General features: G+C 29.8%; 2 protein-coding genes across 2 annotated transcripts; one reads left to right on the plus strand and one right to left on the minus strand.

Annotated features, from left to right (window-relative positions):
• The first annotated feature begins 3,063 nt into the window (after positions 1–3,063).
• Positions 3,064–15,286, plus strand: LOC145948917 (uncharacterized). Its single transcript, XM_083058504.1, has 5 exons — positions 3,064–3,277; positions 3,463–3,594; positions 3,703–3,943; positions 4,040–4,157; positions 15,086–15,286. The coding sequence occupies exons 1-5, from the start codon at positions 3,064–3,066 to the stop codon at positions 15,284–15,286; spliced, it is 906 nt and encodes a 301-aa protein (XP_082914630.1).
• A 187-nt stretch (positions 15,287–15,473) lies between these two features.
• LOC145937187 (uncharacterized) lies at positions 15,474–18,685 on the minus strand. The gene is made up of 2 exons (XM_083040109.1): positions 16,600–18,685; positions 15,474–16,316 (listed from the first exon to the last, which is right to left on the minus strand). The coding sequence occupies exon 1, from the start codon at positions 17,149–17,151 to the stop codon at positions 16,675–16,677; it is 477 nt and encodes a 158-aa protein (XP_082896235.1). The 5' UTR covers positions 17,152–18,685; the 3' UTR covers positions 15,474–16,316; positions 16,600–16,674.
• Between the last annotated feature and the right edge of the window lie 1,683 nt (positions 18,686–20,368).

Genomic DNA, 20,368 nt, shown 5'->3' on the forward strand with positions numbered 1-20,368 from the left:
TAGTTTATCAAAAATACATAATCAAGGAAATCATATTATTTGTATTGCAAGTTCATCGCGTGATAATCCTATAATAAAACATGTTACACCATTATATCAAAATCCTGCAGAATATCATTCTCGTTATATATCACAAAAGAAAGGACAAGCAAGTTTAAATATTTGTAGTGAATCATTAATTAATGATGTAGTTGAATATTATATTGGTCCTATGGACGTTTTTTGTGTTCATTGCAATGCAAAGCATTTTGTAGCTGAAAGAATTTCCAATAAAGGAAATTCGTTTAATGATTGTTGTAATCATGGCGCAGTATATCTTGAACCATTACCTGAGATACCTTTATATCTTCGTTCTTTATTTGACGGAAGTAATAAGAAATCCATCAATTTTTTTAAACATATTCGTAGTTATAATAGTTCATTTTCATTTGCATCATTTAATGCTAATTTAAATAATTTTCAAGGAAGACGACCTGGTCCATATTGTTTTAAAATACAAGGACAGATTTATTATCAAATTAATACAGCATTGTATGCTGCACAAAATGAAAATCCAACTTATGGCCAACTTTTTATTGTAGATTCAAACGAAGCGATAGATCATCGTCTTAGTGAAAATTTGAATCTGGATTTCGAAATCGTTCAAAATCTTGAACATATAATGCGAGAATATAATATTTTTGCTAAATCATATATAATGATGGGTGAAGAATTAGAAAAACAACGACAATTAGTATCTAATGAATTATTATCGGAATTACAATTACTATTCACCTTAAAGTCAGGAATGGATCGACGTAGATATAATTTTCAAAGAACTAATGAAGTTGCTGCCGTATTTTCTACAACTGCTGATGGAGAAATTCCAGACTCATATGTTATAATACATAATAAGAATACAAAAACTCTGCAAAAAATTAGTACTATGGATCCAAATGTAGAACCATGGATATATCCATTGTTTTATCCATATGGCACACAAGGATGGCATCGTCATTTAAAAAAATTAAATAGTGATAAACGAATAACTAGAGGTCAATACATTAAATATCGAATGGCTATTCGTGATAACTTCAATGTTTTTTTATTAGGACGACGCTTATTCCAACAATGGCTTGTTGATAATTATGTAAAAATTGAAAAAGATAGAATAGATTATTGTAAGACCCATCAGAACGAATTACGCTCTGAAACATATCAAGGTTTAATAGATTATATACAAAATATGGCAAATAACTCAAATGGACGTGTTGGAAAACTGGTTATACTTCCTTCTACTTTCATCGGATCACCGCGTAATATGTTACAAAATTATCAAGATGCAATGGCAATTGTTGCTAAATTTGGTAAACCAGATCTTTTTATTACAATGACCTGTAATCCAAAATGGCGTGAAATCGAAGAAAATCTTTTGCCTGGTCAACAAGCTTCCGATAGACCTGATATTTGCGCTCGAGTTTTCAATATTAAAAAAGACTATTTAATAGATTTGATTACTAAACAAAAATTTTTTGGTGAAGTTGCTGCATATGTGTATGTTATTGAATTTCAGAAACGTGGTTTACCACATATTCATATGTTGATCACTTTAAAACGCAACTTTAAAATAACAACTCCAGAAATTATCGATAAGTATATATCTGCAGAAATTCCTGATCCAAGTGAGAATCGTAATTTGCATGATATAGTCATGAGACATATGATTCACGGGCCTTGTGGCGATTGGTGTTTAATAGATGGACATTGTTCAAAACATTATCCAAAACCTTTTCTCGAAGAAACTAGAATGGATGAAAATGCTTATCCTTACTATCGTCGACGAAATAATGGTAGACATTTTGAACGTCCTGGTGGATATGTAGTTAATAATCGTTATGTTGTTCCATATTGCCCTATTTTATCGATTATATTTAATTCTCACATTAACGTTGAAGTAGTTTCAAGTATCAAATCAGTTAAATACCTATATAAATATATTTATAAAGGACACGATGTTGCTGCTATTACTATTGAACCAATAACAGAAAATGTAGTTATTGATCATGATGAAATACATAATTATATTGAAACTCGTTACGTTGGACCTGTAGAAGCCAGTTGGCGTATTCTTGGTAAAAAGTTACAAGATAAAAGTCATGCTATAATTCGTTTACCCGTTCATCTTCCTAATGAACAAAATATTATAATCGAAAATGAAGATATTGACAACGTAATGACATCTGCTTTAAATCAAGCTACTATGTTAATAGATTATTTCTCATTAAACTTACGAGAGGAAGAAGCAAGACAATATTTATATATAGAAATTCCACAGTATTATACATTTAAAAAAGAAAAAATTAATCGTAGAAATGTATCGCATTGGATTAAACGTAAAAGTCATTATAATTGTGTAGGACGAATGTATTCCGTTAGTCCAGCACAAACAGAATTATATCATTTACGATTATTATTACTCACAGTAAAGGGTGCTACAAGTTTTAATGATTTGAGAACTGTAAATGGAGAATTTTGTCAATCATTTTCAGCGGCTTGTTTGGCGTTAGGTTTAATCGAAGATGATGATGAGTGGAAACGAGCTATGAATGAAGCTGTTGGATGATGCCTCGACAACTTCGTAGATTATTTGTACGAATATTATTACATTGTCAACCATTACATCCTGAAGAGTTGTGGGAAAATTTTAAAGAAGCAATGTCTGAGGATTACATTCGACATTTTGGTATGTTACAAGGACAAAATAAAACTTATGCGCAAATTAATAGTATGCTTCGTGCTGAAGGTAAAAGTTTTACTGATTTCCCACAAATGGAACAATTAATAGAAAATAGTGGAGAAGAGGATTACATGACAATTGAAGAAGCTATGGAAATAGGCACCAAGCAATATCAACAATTAAATGAGAATCAAAAAGAGATAGTCGATCTTTTATTAAATAGATTGGACAATAATAATAATCATAATAATTGTTTTTATATTGATGGTCCGGGTGGATCAGGTAAAACATTTATATACAAAACTATTTATCATTTAGCTAGAATTAGAAATAAACGCGTGTGCATAATGGCTTTTACGGGTATTGCAGCGACATTATTACCTACTGGAAAAACAGTTCATAAAACATTTAGATTACCGGTGCCATTATTTGCTGATTCATCATCTACCATTAAAATACAAACTAAAGAAGCTCAATATTTGAAAGAAACTGATATTTATATTTGGGATGAAGCACCAATGGCACCACGATATGCTTTAGAGATTATGGATAGAACATTGCGTGATATTATGAATAATGATTTTCCTTTTGGCGGAAAAATTGTTTTATTAGGTGGTGATTTTAGACAACTTTTGCCTATTAAAGCACATGCTACTCGAAGTGAAATTGTAAATCTTTCTATAAATTTAGTTCTATTTGGAGACATTTCGTAAAATTTTCTTTAACACAAAATATGCGAGTTCTAGCAGAAGAAATTGAATTTGCAAAGTTTTTATTGGATATGGGAGACGGTATATTAAACGATTTTAATGATAACATACAGATTCCTGAATGTTGTGTGGCGCCTATTAATGCTGATATTGTGGAAGACATATATGGTGAGTTAATACGAAAAAAGGAGTTTGCTAAAGTAGCTAAATGTGCAATACTTTCTGCAAGAAATGTTGATGTAGATGAAATCAATAAGAAAGTTGTTGAATTATTAGATAAAACTAATGAACGAATTTATACAAGTGTAGACAGCGCTGTAAATAATGACAATGGTGATATTGGTGAAGCTTTGTTACCAGAATATTTAAATAGTTTATCTCCATCATCTCTTCCTCCGCATGCATTACGTTTAAGACCGAATTGTATCATTATGTTGATTCGAAATCTTAGTATTAATGAAGGTCTTTGTAATGGTACTAGATTAATGGTTATAGAACTTGCAGATCATTTATTAAAGTGCAAAATTTTAACAGGTGATAAAACAGGAGACATTATTTTTTTAAATCGAATAACATTATATTGTGAAAATGAATATCCTTTTACTTTTTCCAGAAGACAATTTCCAATAAAATTAGCTTTTGCTATGACAATTAACAAATCACAAGGACAAACATTTGATAGAATTGGTTTAGATCTTCGTAAAGATGTTTTTAATCATGGGCAACTTTATGTTGGTTTTTCGCGAGTTCGTTCTTGGCAATCATTAAAAGTTTATCTTGGTAATCAACGAAATAACAGATACGTCAAAAATTATGTATATAAAGAAATATACATTTAACTTTTTGTGTTTTTTGTATCTAATAATAAAAAAATGATTTACATTGAAGTAATCAATAAAAATAATAATTTAAATTGGGCTCTAAATGACTTTTAAATATGCCACTAACAATAAGAGACAATTTTCGCGACATTTAGGCAAGAAAGAAACTCGATTAATATTTTTGACAGTTATAATATGCGATATCTTTTTTTTGAGAGAAAGAAAAAAATTGAGATATTAATAAAGATATTATTAAAGATATTAATTATAAAAGATATAAATTGATTTTTATATTTTTCAATACTATTGAATACTATCGAAACGGTAAAAAATAAAAAATATTTTAAATAAAAATTTAATGTACTTGAGAGAATGTACTGATTTTTAATGTACTTTATAACAATGTAATCAGATTGTTCGAAAATGCCATGTTTTTCGATATTTGCTTCTTCCTCATAATTTTTAAAAATTTGTTATATAACAAAATAAATTTAATGTCAAATTTAAACATATATAACAAAGTTGCATAAAATATTATAATGTCTAAGACTATAAGTTAAGATTATAAGTTTAAAGCAAATAGCGGCGATAAATTACTTTATAATTTTAAAGTCGAGTATATATCGTTATGTCATGTCACGTATTTTTTATTATTGAACGAAGGAACATTTTAACACCACCTATATTTTTAAACACGTTAGTTTATTTTGTAAAAAGCTTAAATCATTAGTGACGATAATTAATCTTTTCATAATTTTAGGATCGCCATTTAGCCATCATAACATTACATTAAGTCACATGATTTTTTAAATATTTTTTATAATCGAACGAAGGACCATTTTTTGTTTTTCTATATTTTTAAATGCCCTTTCTCATTTAATGTTCTAATTATTAACGGAGATAATTGATTTCCCTAATCTTAGGGTCGAGTCCTATATACATATATTTTACGTTATAATATCACGTGTTGCTTCCTCATAGAAAAAGCTTTGTTTTCGTGAAAAAAATGTTTTTCCAGTTTTTGATGTCAATGTGTTTAGAATGTTTTAAAATGTCGAAAAATCATATTTTTACAAAATGTCCATATGCATGTGTGTATGTATGTATCCATCTACGGAAGGGCGTGATTGCTCTAACTTCCGTAAATTTTGAGATATCGGGTTAAATTTTTTTATATGAATAGATTATCATTAAAGGTTGGTTGGTATTGAATTTGGCTTGAATCGGCTAAGGGGTTCTTTTTTTATAAAATTTTGAATTTTTTTAAAAAAGGGCGTGATTGCTCTAACTTCCGTAAATTTTAAGATATCAGGTTAAATTATTTTACATGAATAGATTATCATTAAAGGTTGGTTGGTATTAATAAAAAACAAAAAAATTTAAGATAAATAAAAAACAAAAAACAAGTGTGCAAATTAGAAATTTGCACATTGCTTCCTCAACATTTTATTTCGCTCATAAAGCTTCCTCTATGAAGAAGCCAAACTATTATATATTAATAATTATGATTTAATTTGAAAACAAGCTTCCTCTGACAAAAAGCGAAATAAAATGTTGAGAAAGCAAAGTGCAAATTTCTAATTTGCACACTTTTTTTTTAAATTAAATTAATTATTTTAAGATATATACGTATATACATTGCAGTAAATTAATTATTTGTTATGTTAAGATATATATTGCAGTAAATTAATTATTTGTTACTTTAAGATATATTACAGATAAGATACATGACAATAGTTTTTTTTCAATATTTTTATTACCTCTCGTAGGACTATTTTATTATTTTCGATATTATTTCGATATTCGATAATATTTTGTTATTATTAAACGCGTTTTTTCATTTTTTAATAAGTTTTTATTAGCGGCAATAATTAATTTTCCAAAATTTTAAGGTCGCGATTTAGATACTATAACGTTAAGGTTTTATCATGTCTTTTTTAAATATGTTTTATTATCGAACTGAGCATTATTTTATTAATGTTTTCATATAATTTTAAACGCATTCTTTAACATTATAATAGATTTTAATCAACAATGGTAATAATTAAATTTTTCGAAATTTTAGGATCGTGATTTACATGTCATTAAGTAAGGTCACGACATGTTTTATATAATATATATATATATATTATATATAAGAGAAGCTGCAGGCTTTTATAATTTTAATACAAAGATTGTTTACAGATTATTTTAATACCAAACGAATACAAGTCTGCAAATTTTTTTTATTTATATGTATTATATAAGAGAAGTTGCAGGCTTTTATGATTTTAATACAAAGATTGTTTACAGATTATTTTTATACCAAACGAATACAAGTCTGCAAATTTTTTTATTTAATATACATAATTTAAGAATGCGCAGCGTTGAGTCTGCGGACAGTGTCGACTTTTAATATTTTAAGACAAGCCAAAAATTTATCGCTGATATATTGTAATGGTAAATTGTATGCAGATTATTCTTATACCAAACAGATACGAGCCTGCAAATTTTTTAAATTAATATACGTAATATAATTCTGTGCTGTATAAAGTTCGCGGCAACAAATTATCTACATTAAATATTTTTAAAAAAACCAAAAATTCATTGCTCGTATATTTCGATGATATACAATATTATTTGTAGATTATTTTTATACAAAACACATACAGGCGTACAAATTTTTTAAATTAATATACATAATAAAAGAATGCGACGTGTAGGGTTTGCAGCGACATAAGCCCATATTTCATCCATAAAAAAAGATCCAATATATGGGCCATAGTGTCGACATTTAATATTTTAAGACGAGCCAAATTCCATCGAAATATACGAGCGATGAATTTTTGGATATTTTTTAAATATTAAAAATCGACACTGGGTCGCAGCGGACACTAGCGCAGCGGCGCATCCTTATATTATGTATATTAAATAAAAAAAATTTGTACGCTGGTGTCTCGCCTTGGTACGAAAACATTCTGCAAACAATGTACTGTCGAAATATACAAGAGATGAATTTTTGGCTCGTTTTAAAATATAAAAATCGACACTATGTCGCTACGGACTCTATGCGGCGCATGCTTATATTATGTATATTTAATAAAAGAATTTGTACGCTGATGTCTGGTTGGTACCAAAATATTTTGCAAACAATGTACTATTCAAAAAAACAGCAATGAATTTTTGGCTCGCCTTAAAATATTAAAAATCGATACTTTATTGCCGTGAATCCAATATTGCGCATACATAAATTATGTATATTAAATAAAAGAATTTGAAGATTCGTATCTGTTTGGTATAAAAATAATCTTTTTACAATATACTATTAAAATATACAACCGATGAATTTTTGACTTCTCTAAATATAGTAATATACGTAATATAAAAATGCGTCCCATAGGGTTCGCGGGGACATTATCGATTTTTAATATTTTAAGACAAGCCAAAAATTCATTATTTGTATATTTCGATAGTACATTGTTTGTAGAATATTTTTGTACCATGCAGACACCAGCGTACAAATTTTTTTATTTAATATACATAATATAAGAATACGCCGCATAGTGTCCGCGGCGATCCAGTGTCGATATTTAATATTTAAAAACTAGCCAAAAATTAATCGCTCGTACATATCGATTTTTGGCTCATCTTTAAATATTAAAAGTCGACACTATGTCGCCGCGAATCCTATACGGGCATTTTTATATTATTTAAATTATATAAAGGAATTTGTACGCTTGTTTGTTTTTGATATAAAAATAATCTGCACACGATATATTTTTGAAATATGCAAGTGATGAATTTTTGGCTCGTACTTTAATTTTCAAAAGTCGAACTATGTCGTCGCGGACCCTATGCGGAGTATAGTTATATTATGTATATTAAATAAGAAAGTTTGCACACTCTTTTTAGAATATTAAAAATTGATGCTTTGTAGCCGTGGACTCTATAGGGCGTCGACTTCTATTATGTATATTAAATAAAAGAATTTGCAGGCTCCTATTTGTTTAATATAAAGAACCAACAATTCATCGCTTATTTTTTTTTAATAGTACATTATTTGCATATTATTTTTCTACCATACAGATACAAGCTTGCAAATTCAATCCGTTAGTAAAATTAATTATTAATAATAAATAAGTTAATAAATAAATAAATAAATTTTAATATAATTTTTATAACCTATAATAATTTGAAATAATAACTGAAAAATTAAATGTTTAATATTAAATGTTAATAATTACTTAAAAATTAAACAAATTTATTTTGACATAAATGATTGCTTATTAATTGAATTTTATATTAAAAAATAAGTATATTATTGAGATTTTTAGTAATTTAGTTAATAAGTCGAAGAAGGCGCGCACGTTAACGCGCGCTGCGTGCTAATCCCTTTCTAAAAAAGGCATATTAAGTCGATTCTTAAAAGTCTCGAAGTTTGTTGCCTCTTTCCCGCAATGCTGATTGGCTCTCTGTCGACTCGTGTTATATTTGTAGCATCGAAAGGCTATCATCACGAGGGTTAACAGTTAGCAGTTTGACAGTTAGTCCAAAATAAAATTAAATAAAATAATAATATGTTTTAAATAATATGTTATGATGGGAATTTAATAAAGAGGGACGATCGTGATTTATATGAACATGATGTGAAACTTCGATCTTGTCGGCTTGACTGCTCGCGAAGAAGAAGAAAGCTCGACACGCGGTATTTATTAATATATTGATCCTGCCACGTATTTATCGCGCGCATGCAATGTATATTATAATGCTTTTTGAGCCTGCGTGACATGTATACCGCGTATATTTGATATCTACTTAACAGGTGATGACGAGAAGCAATGAATAGAAATAATAAGTCGCAACATGTTATAATACTTTAAACTTGATTAATATTTTTGACATTTGCGTTGTGTGTTATATTCGTAACATAGACAAGCTGTCAATTAGCAGTTTAACAATTTGTTTAAAATTAAATTAAATAAAGTAATAATATGATTTAAATAATATATTATGACACTTTAAACTCTATTAATATTTTTGACAGCTTGTATATCAGCTGATTTCTGTCAAAAATTATTAATCGCGAATAAAGTATTATAATATATTATATATTATTTACAACATATTATTATAATTAACAAATTTATCTTTAATGCGATTATTAATGAAGTAAATATTAATCCTGTAATTACTTGTGCTAATTAATCATAAAATAAAGGTCGTGATTTAAAACTTTTCACACTCTTCATTATTTTACCTGTAAACGTACAAAAAAGATATTTGAATTCTCATATTACATATACATACATACATACATACATACATACATACATACATACATACATACATACATACATACATACATACATACATACATACATACATACATACATACATACATACATACATACATACATACATACATACACACACATATATATATATATATATATATATAAATATATATATATATATATATTTTATATATTATAAAAATTCAAAAAAATTATAAAATATATAATAACACATACTAAATAATTTCAAAACTTTATCGCAATTTTCATTCTTTCCTGCTATTGCCATTACTGCCAGATTTATTCCCATGACATCTTTCAATTTTCTATTGAAAATGATTAATATTTATATACATCTCATATATTTAAATATACATATAAAATACTGTAAAATGCTTTATAACATCTTCTTGCTTGCATTGGTTTAGTGATAGATAATTGCTATTGCAACAATATAAATAAATCACTCAATATATAAATCATTCTATTTTTTTCTAATATAATTCTTAGATAGTTGCATTGCGGTACTAAACAATCATTTTCAATTTTATTCCATTTTACAAAGTATATAGTTATTGCATGTTTTTTTCCTTTCTAACTGAAAAACTGTAATCGAGACCAATCAATCCCAAAATTAATAAACACGTGTTCTTCAGATTTTAACAATTTACTCGCAAACTAATTGCAATTATATACACAAAATCTTTTGATACACATAACTTTCAATACACAATTAACTGCTCGATGCACACAACTGTCAAAATAATGACAGCCGCTCACAAAATAAGCGCCATGACAGAACCAATCGGCAACGTGGAAGAGAGGCAACAATACGTTTCAAGATTTTCAATAGAACTTCGACACTTTCAAATATCAATAATATGTCTTTTTCAGAAAGGGACTAAAGAAAAACACAAGCGCGCACATCATTCTTCGATCTTATATTAAAAAGAATATTTAAAAAAAAAATAATATAAAGTTTATTTAAACTCGATTAATATCTTTTGACAGAAATCAACTGATTAAAGCGTTAATTTGCTAATTAAATTGTAAAATAAAAATATGTTATAGAAATTAAAATAATAATGTTGTAAATAATATATTATAATACTTTAAACTCGAATAATATTTTTTACAGAAATCAGCTCTGATAACTGTCAAAAATATTAATTTAGTTAAAAGAACTATAATATATTATTTAAAACATATCACTATTTTAATTTTTAAAACATATTGGTTCAAAATTTAATTAGCAAATTCACGTTTTAATCAGCTGATTTCTGTCAAAAATATTAATAAAGCGTTATTTTGCTAATTAAATTTTTAAATAATATGTTATAAAAATTAAAATAATAATAAAAAGAAAAAGAAGGTTCCAATATTTTAAAAAAATTGTAATAATAACATGGCCATAGGAACCCAACGCAATGAAAAGTTAAACTAAGATATTAACATGAGATTTATTAGATGGACATAAGAAATAAAATTAATAATAAAAATAAAACTAAAATTAGAATTATAAAATCAAACTAATATTGCGAACGTTTTGATCCCATTTTTGGATCATCCTCAGCGCTACAAATTAACCAGACAAAATGAACTTAACATTACATACTAAACGCAAGTAACAATAAAAAACGGAAGCGGCGAAAGTCCGTTGGTAAAAATTGCGAGAGTCTCGTAGCATGTCTCTCCCGGGTTGGTAGACCGCGGAGGGATAAGATCGTCGAACTCATGCGTCGCCTTTTAAAAACTCTGGATATGCCGCTATATCGCATATGCTTGTCTAAAAAGTTATTAGATGTGTGGAATGATACAAGCCTCCATAAAATAATAATGTTTTAAAATAGCAATATGTTTAAATAATAGGTTACAATAGTTCAAACTTAATTAATATTTTTGACAGTTATATTCGCTGATTTCTGTCAAAAAATATTAATAAAACGAAAATTTGATAATTAAATTTGAAATAATAATTATGTATAAAAAATTATAATACCTTATCTGCAATTAATATTATTTGACAGAAATCAGCTGATAACTGTCAAAAATATTAATCAAGTTTAAAAAATATTATAACATATTATTATAATATTATTATTTTAATTCTTATAATATATTTTTATTTTAAAATTTAATTAGCAAATTAACGTTTTATTTAGCTGATTTCTGTCAAATAATATTAACAAAGCGAAAATTTGTTAATTAAATTTTTTTAAATAATATGATATAAAATATACACTCGTCAACAAAATTAACGCATATGTATTTTAAATCAAAATTTCGCATAATTTCAAATAAGCATAACTCCGCTAAAAATGATCGTATTTGAAAAATTTTTTTTTCATTGTCAAGCTTGAAGTATACTTATAAACCATTCGTCAGATTTTTTATTTATCCTCCTCCCCCGTACGCCACTGCTTCAAAAGGACGTGTTTTGTCTCTAAAAAATTGCGTACTTTGACGCACTCCACGGGGTGGAATAAATTTTTTTCGCAAATCTTATCATAACTATCGTAAAATGTGGACTTTTTACTACAAATTTAAAAAAAAAGCAAAGTTCGTACGATTTTTTTTTTCGGAGTTATTACATATGAAAGTTACCCATACATTTTTTCCATTTAATGACTCCAAACTCTCTCTGCTGTGTGTGTGTGTATGTGTGCGTGCGTGCGTGCGTATGCGTGCGTGCGTATGGTTAGGAGAGGGAAATGTAGGAATGTTCTCATTCAAAATTGTGTGTTCCCGCCTTGTCTTCAGATTACTTCTTCTATACGTTCACGCATATTAATGCATGCTCTAATTGTTGTTAAGGAATTTGAGCCCAAATTTACACGCACGCACGCGTGGGCGCATACACACACACACACACACACACACACACACATTATGCGCCAAATCCAACCAGCAACCTCGTGGTGCGTGTCGAGTAATACTAATGCTGGCGTTAAATGGAAAAAATGTATGGGTAACTTTCATATGTAATAACTCCGCGAAAAAAAATCGTACGAACTTTGCTTTTTTTTTAAATTTGTAGTAAAAAGTCCACATTTTACGATAGTTTTGATAAGATTTGTGAAAAAAATTTATTCCACCCCGTGGAGTGCGTAGTACGCAATTTTTTAGAGACAAAACACGTCCTTACTTTTAAAGCAGTGGCGTACGGGGGGAGAGGATAAATTAAAAATTTGACGAATGGTTTATAAGTATACTTCAAGCTTGACAATGAAAAAAAAATTTTTCAAATACGATCATTTTTAGCGGAGTTATGCTTATTTGAAATTATGCAAAATTTTGACTTAAAATACATATGCGTTAATTTTGTTGACGAGTGTATTAAAAAATACATGATTCTTTGATTAATAAAATTATTAATAAAATAAATAAATTTTTTTATCAATATAAATAATCAAGCATAAGATGTGTATAAATAATAAATTTATAGTAATATTTTTTTGATCAAATATAGGAAAGAAAAATAACATCTTAAATAACGCGCGTGTATAATTCGAACAAAATATTATCTTCTATTTAAGACATATATTGTAATTTATATTTACACTAATGTTTCACATCACATTAAATGTGTCAAGCATGATATCGTATTATTGCATGATTGTCGAGTTTGGGGAAAAAAAAAAAAAAAACTTTCCAAACGGTGTTTTTAAAAAAGCCACATTAAAATAGTTTGTTACTCGTAATGTATATTTTTTCTTACAACATATACAGTAACGTACAGTACTGTATCGGAGGGTTGAATATAAGCATTTAATAGGACTGTATTTGATTGACAAATATAATTTGAAATTATAATATAATCCTAAAGTTTGACGAAATGAAATATACATATAAATGTATTTACAACAAGTTTTTTAACATATATAACTCAGAAAATGAAATATTAAATAGAGATATTTACATGTACAATAGATCTATACATCAGCGCACAATTCAGAATCACAAACAATAGCATATGGTTTCACATTATATAAAAACATATTATAATATGGCACACATCCTTTTTAAACAAAATAGATAAACTCAAGTGTGAATTAAACAATCCAATTATAAATTAGAGAAACTAAACGCAAATTAAATCATATAATTATACAATAAATAACTTAAAGCGCGAATACAATTTATTCTTGAAAATGCACTTTCAGTATTTGAGAGGGCTTAATGCACCTTTTAAATAAGTAATAAATCGATAATAAGAACATAACATACGTAAAGTAACGCTGACTATTTGAAATACTTTAAGTGAATGTGTGACCATTAAACATAATAAACATAAAATATACAATATACAATTAATAACCAAACAATAAAAAACATTAAAACTTGAATATATGTTACAATAATGAAATGTAGCGCAACCAATAATCAGATGATAAAGGAATATATTAAGATGAAGAACAATTAAGATAAATAAATGAATTATCAAAGTCAAGTAAATTTACATATGAAAATAAGGAACAATTTCGTCCCATTAAATAATAAAGAAACTGAAAATATTGAATGCGGAGCTCTTGAACAAAGAATATTTAGATTACGCTCCATTAACTAATAAAGAAACTGAAAATATTGAATGCGGAGCTCTTGAACAAAGAATATTTAGTTTAGAATTTAAATTATGGGTTGCGAAGCTACAATTAATCATTTCTGAGGTGAAAATAATAAGTGCGGAGACATAAAATAATTAAATATTAAAATAAATGATAAGTACTCGTGATTTTGAATCACGGAGCACCGAGAGTTACCTGGAATTAACAGTATTTCGAGATTTGACTGATTCAAGCCTGTATTATTAAGATGTAATACTCGCACAATGATTCCTTGTTTGATGGATCATCCAATATGATTGTCGCATTAGCATGGTTTTGAACATCTGTCCTGGGAATGATGCAGCAATTACATCCTTGAGAATGGTAAACCACCTTGTACAATGAAGAGCTCTGAGAACGGCACAAGCTTCCTTTGTATTGGAGGGCCCTGAGAACGGCACAAGACCGCCTTTGTATGGGAGGGCCCTGAGATCGGCACAAGACCGCCTTTGTATAGAAGGGCCCTGAGAACGGCACAAGACCGCCTTGATTTGGGAGGGCCCTGAGCACGGCACAAGCCGCCTTGGTTTGGGGGGACCCTGAGAACGGCACAAGACCGCCTTGGTTAGGGAGGGTCCCGAGAACGGTACAAGACCGCCTTGGTTTGGGAGGGCCCTGAGCACGGCACAAGCCGCCTTGGTTTGGGGGGACCCTGAGAACGGTACAAGACCGCCTTGGTTAGGGAGGGTCCCGAGAACGGCACGAGACCGCCTTGATAATCTGTTGCAACAGAACAAACGTTTTGATAACGGTACAAAGCCGTGTTATATATGGAACAAATGAAAAACGTATTGAGAACGGTCAACGACCGCCTTTGTAGAATTCTACCTTTTTTATCTGTTGATGTTCGAACACCACGAATATAACCTGAGCTCTCTCTCTCTCTCTCTCTCTCTCTCTCTCTCTGGTCCTTTCAATGGAAGAGGTCGTTGGATTTTCTAGGAATGGAATATTCCTTTAGAATAGCGTCCGAATCGAAGGACTCGACAAAAAGAAGAGACCTGAAGAAGAGCCGATCGCCAAACACACCATGACGACGACAGACGAACGACGGACTTTCGCGCCTCTACTGTTTTCGTGTTTGGTAGGGGAACTCTCGCTGTCCCTAGTGACCGATGCCACGCGCATGACTCGCTGCCCTGGTATTACGCGCGAGTTTTGAATCCTTGACTCTTGAACAAGTACGTAATCGACTTGGCAGTTTTTTTGTCGTAGCGAAGCAAAAGAGATGATCCTACGTATGGGATCTCTAGATGTAAAATAATCGGATGCTCGCAAAGTATAAATTCCTTGAGAATAATACTTGAAAAAAAAAATTCACGCGCGGTGTGCAATTTTTTGCTTCCTTATATAAAATACGATATCTATCTCGCGAAATTATTCTTTTGTACAGTTGAGCAATCTTTCGTTACCTTCTGTCTTTTTACACGACTATCTTACAAGAATGCAAGATTACATATATAGCACTCGGTTCGTTACTTCGCTACTTGATAAGTATACTATAGAATTTATGTTGTGGCAGTTAGTTAGAAAAATAACTCGCAAAATCGAGTCAAATCAAATGTTTCAGAAATTCCGAAAAAATATTTAGTAATGTATTACTTTAAAAGAATAGCAATTTTTTTCATCGATTATTCAAATGTAGTTTTTATGTATCCCTTTTTACATTACTAATCAATTTTATAGAATTTTCGAAACGTTTGATCTGAAAATTGTTTGTAAATAAATAATTGTAAAGAACAATCAGTAATAAAAAATATCGAATTTTATACAGTGTAAAAAAAAAGTATTTGCACACTTCGTCTTATTTAATTTCGCGAGAAAACCAAAGCGCCTTATTCGATCGTATCAAAACAAAGAAAAAGGATGTATCCTAATAGAAATATTTTATGAACACACAAGAGCATACTCTTTTTATATAAAATTATATCAAAAGAAGATGGTGTATACAAATATTGTTTTGACACTTTATCAAAGTTAATTACACTTCCTCTTTTGCGAATATAACATCTCATATCCGCTTGACAACAATGCGCGTTTCTCTGTTGGATATCTTGATGCATTCGCGTATAAATCTATTGGAATTAAACATTTCGATTTCTTTGTTAGTTAACTTGGGAGCCTATTCTAATACTTGTGTATCTTTCAAACTCGCATCATCATCATCTGAGCTGTCCGAGTCGTTAGAGCTGCTGAAAAATACATAAATTTTACAATATTATCGTCTTTTTCTATTTTGTGTATTTTTTTTATTCTGCAATATATATATTTTTTCCGATAAAAAATATAGAAGATAGCTTTCAAAGTTTTTTTTTTTAATATTCTTTCCTTTTTAAATTAAAAAAAATGAAAAATAATAAAAAACGGAATTTAAAAATAAACTAAAAAATATATAATATATAAAAAAATTAAAAAGAAATGTGAAGATCTCATCGTTATAATAAAAAAATAAAAGAGAAATTAAATATCACTTACTTTTTGGATTCTTTTACGGGCGTCATTAGTCCCTCGCATTGAACGAGGTACACCGGGTACACGTCAATCCAGTCGTCAACCTCGTGAAAATAATGTTCTATAAATAAATATTCTTAAGCTGTCCTTAATACGCGCGAACAGGAGGCCGTACATTTGGCCGAAGCATGTCTTGTCGGTCGAATCTTTCAAGGAGTACAGAGTTTTCATCAGAATATGATGGATCGCCATTTGTTCATCGTTCATATTGTGATTAATGTGACGAACACGTCGTAATAGTTGACGAGGGCGCGTATCAGCAATACGAACATGTCGGGAAACGTCTTGTGGAATATCTAACTGCGCCGCCTCGCCGGTGATGCGCAGTACATTTTCGTAGGCTTCCATCTTGTTGGTCCAACCGAAGTTGCACCAGAATATCGTTGTCAACTCGAGTGCGAAGACCTCGTATTCCTTCTCGGTAGCGTGCAAGATTATATGACGCAGAAAGCTCTCCCGATCGAGCCGAAAGGATTGGACGTACTCGCGCAATTTGGGCTTGCATAACAGATCCATGCACAATCGTCGATGCACGGCGAAGCAGCGTCTCTCGTAATCTTGGATTATATTCAAGATTGGTGCCGTTGAGTATGTCCCACAGGGGTAACAGCCGGGCACGATCAATTATCTCCACGCAGTCGTTGATCGCGTCGATCGCGTCTATCACCTCGCGCTGCTGATTCATCGTTAGTATATTCGATATGTAGAACAATATGCGCGTTATATGGCCTATCAGATCGTGAATCCTGAGCATAACGATGACCAAGAAGATGTTAATAAGGAGATGCAAGTCGAGCTGCTTGAGGAGCAGAGTGCTGCATCGTTATGCTCAGGAGTGGGTAATCCATTTTGGGCGTGCAAACTCTTTCTATCACGATATCGAATATGTGCGTCAGCACGAAGAGAAAATTGAAATAGTGGAAACTGCTGTCAATCAGATAGGGGATGTAGACGATGTTTATCAGATCATCCGGAGTTATCAACTGTAAAAGAGAAATTGTTGAAAAATATAAAAAAATGATAAACAGAGTTCCAAGAAATATTTATCCTCACATCTTATCTATAATTATATATTATACAGAGCGTCCCATTTTAACTTTATATTGAGAATTCTCAAAAACCAAGATTTTCCATCAAAAAATATATATACAAAAAGTGTAGGATTTTAAAGAGGACGTTTTGTCGTAAATATAGTCTTTTTCCAGGTAGAGACATTTTTGAGATTTTAAAGTCATCATTTTTTTTAAATTCCTCGTAGTAGGAATCGATTTATGTAAGAAAATTATGGTGATTCCGTTGGATGTAAAAAATTGTCAGAGTAGAACAATCGAAAAATGAATGGTTTACGAAATATTTTATGCTCTAAATGAATATATTACGGGATATTCTTTGTCAAAATGTGTCGGAATGATGCATAAAATATTTCATAAATCATTCATTTTTTCGGCTAGTTCACTCTAAACATTTTTTACGATAAATATTACAAAGAATCAATGTAAGAAAATTATGGCAATTTCGATTACAAAAGTAACGATGACCTCAAAATCTCAAAAATACTTTCACCTAAAATAAGATAACTATGCTTAGACAAGACGTCCCCTTCGAAATCCTACAGTTTTTGTATTAAATATTTTTCGATGGAAGTTTTGTTTTTCGAGATATCTCGATGTAAAAGTTAAAATAAGACACCCTGTATATTGTCATCCAGGGTTGGGCAGATATGTATCTTAAAGTATCTGAGATACGTATTTAGATATGTATCTTATTTAAATACAGTATTTAAATATCGAATAATCAAGTATCTTGAATTTTGTAATTAATTATTTAATCTAAATGTATCTTGTATTTAAATGTATTTATGTAATTACATTATTATCCCACGTGTGAAAAAGGCGTTTATAAAATTTGATACTAGTCTATGTTCTTCTGCTCCTGTAGACTGTTTTTTTTTTTTGCGGGATTTATACATTCGCCTACTCGTGGCCTTCTATCTGACAAAATGTTTGAAACATTGGTATTTTTAAAAGGCAATAAGAATTACCAAAGTTATAGTTTGTAGTGATGATAAATAGAGTATACTCTAATGTATGCTGTATTGAAAAACCTATACTTAAATTACTATAATATATATGCTATTATATATAATATATAAATTATATAATATATGCCATTATGTCTATTATTTTAATTATTATTATTTTACGAAGTTTAAAGTTAAAATAAATAAACTTATCTCTCTTTCAAAGTGCTGATTTTACTTTTGATTCTATTTTCATACAATTCTACTTTCAATATATAATCAGGAAATTTGAAGAATAATTGTATTTAAAAGTATTTATAAATGTATTTAAATACAATTAGTATTTAAATATATGTCAAAACCAAAGTATTTAAATAGTATTTAAATATATATCAAAAAGTATCTTGTATCTTGTATTTAAATATTTTGTTTTGAAGTATCTGCCCAACCCTGTCATCTATATGTATATGTTGATATATGTACATATACAGGGTGTCCGGTAATAGTCGCATCAACCGTGTGCAGGTAGAGCTAGTTAAACCGAGTAGAAAAGTCCTCTACCATTTTAAGTGTATAAAATTATATTTACGAAGCCTTATTTCAGTCATTAAATGATTTCGATAACGAACCCAAGATCATTAAGATTTATTGAGTAAATTATTAAATGAAGAGACTTATAAATAAGGCCCAAGTAGATATAATTAAAGAGAATATTTTATTATAGAATTAAGTCAAAACGAGAACAAGAAATTCTCGATATTACGTTATGGAATCATAAATTCTATAATTTAGAAATAACTTAATCTTACCCTATTGCATTAAACTCAAGTTTTATTATAAATTATCAATCATTAAGAATTCTAATTAATAACATAAAATAAATTATATAAGAAATGATTCCATAAACGTACAAATGAATATTTGGCGAACTACAAGAAACTTTAACATGTATCTATGCGCAGACCTCTCTAAAATCAGCTCACAAATCAGCAAGTAATTAAGTACCGATTGTAGGTGACAAGCCACTTCCGTCCGTTATCTCCCTCGCGTTATCGGATGCTAGCGTTCAAACCGCAAACGAATAATAAATTAGACACTTCTTGGAATCGTCGCTCCTCATCTCAAGCTCACCGCCGAACTTCGATATCTGGTCCAGATTATCTAAAACTCGTAAATTGATAGTTGACACCTAGAGCGCTCGCTCCTGCGGTCACCGTATCGTGACCTCTTAGTACAATTTATTGTGACATATTCCAAGAAAACGTCTTTCTTAGAAATCCCCACCAAAAGAGAACTGCACACGACACTCAGATTTTTCTCGATTTGATGGGTATATAAACCCTTAATTCTTAACTTCATTACGGCATACCATCATTAGCATCTCACCGTAACACTACGGCATCTCATTATCGAGATCCCACCGTAGCTCTACAGCACATCATTTCTGTAGCCTTACGATACTCTGTATAAAGTCACGCGTTTGCCGTCAACTGCGTTGACATACCCGATTTGTTAGTCGCGCATAGAATAATAAAGTAAAAGTTGAATAAAGAACTCTTGTGCTTTAAACTCGAGTACGTTGATTTTGCCAAAACATCCCGCGACCGAGGTCCTAGAGAAGGGAAAAAGGCGAACGAGCGTATAACGACCCACTGCCTGAAGTTCACAGTCTATCACAAGGTAAGTACTTATAATTACCCAGACTATTAAATA

This window comes from Prenolepis imparis, unplaced genomic scaffold (assembly GCF_030444845.1).
Source record: "Prenolepis imparis isolate NDT839.2.m4 unplaced genomic scaffold, iyPreImpa1.0 SCAF_1, whole genome shotgun sequence".
Classification (NCBI taxonomy): domain Eukaryota; kingdom Metazoa; phylum Arthropoda; class Insecta; order Hymenoptera; family Formicidae; genus Prenolepis; species Prenolepis imparis.

Bases quoted from the DNA above. Each gene is read 5' to 3' on its own strand.
- LOC145948917 (XM_083058504.1), top strand. From the start codon at position 3,064: ATGGCTTTTACGGGTATTGCAGCGACATTATTACCTACTGGAAAAACA. The intron at 3,595-3,702 runs GTGAGTTAATAC...TTGAATTATTAG, and splicing joins TATTGTGGAAGACATATATG to ATAAAACTAATGAACGAATT. The intron at 4,158-15,085 runs GTTGGTTTTTCG...ATATTCCTTTAG, and splicing joins TTAATCATGGGCAACTTTAT to AATAGCGTCCGAATCGAAGG.
- LOC145937187 (XM_083040109.1), bottom strand. From the start codon at position 17,151: ATGGATCTGTTATGCAAGCCCAAATTGCGCGAGTACGTCCAATCCTTT.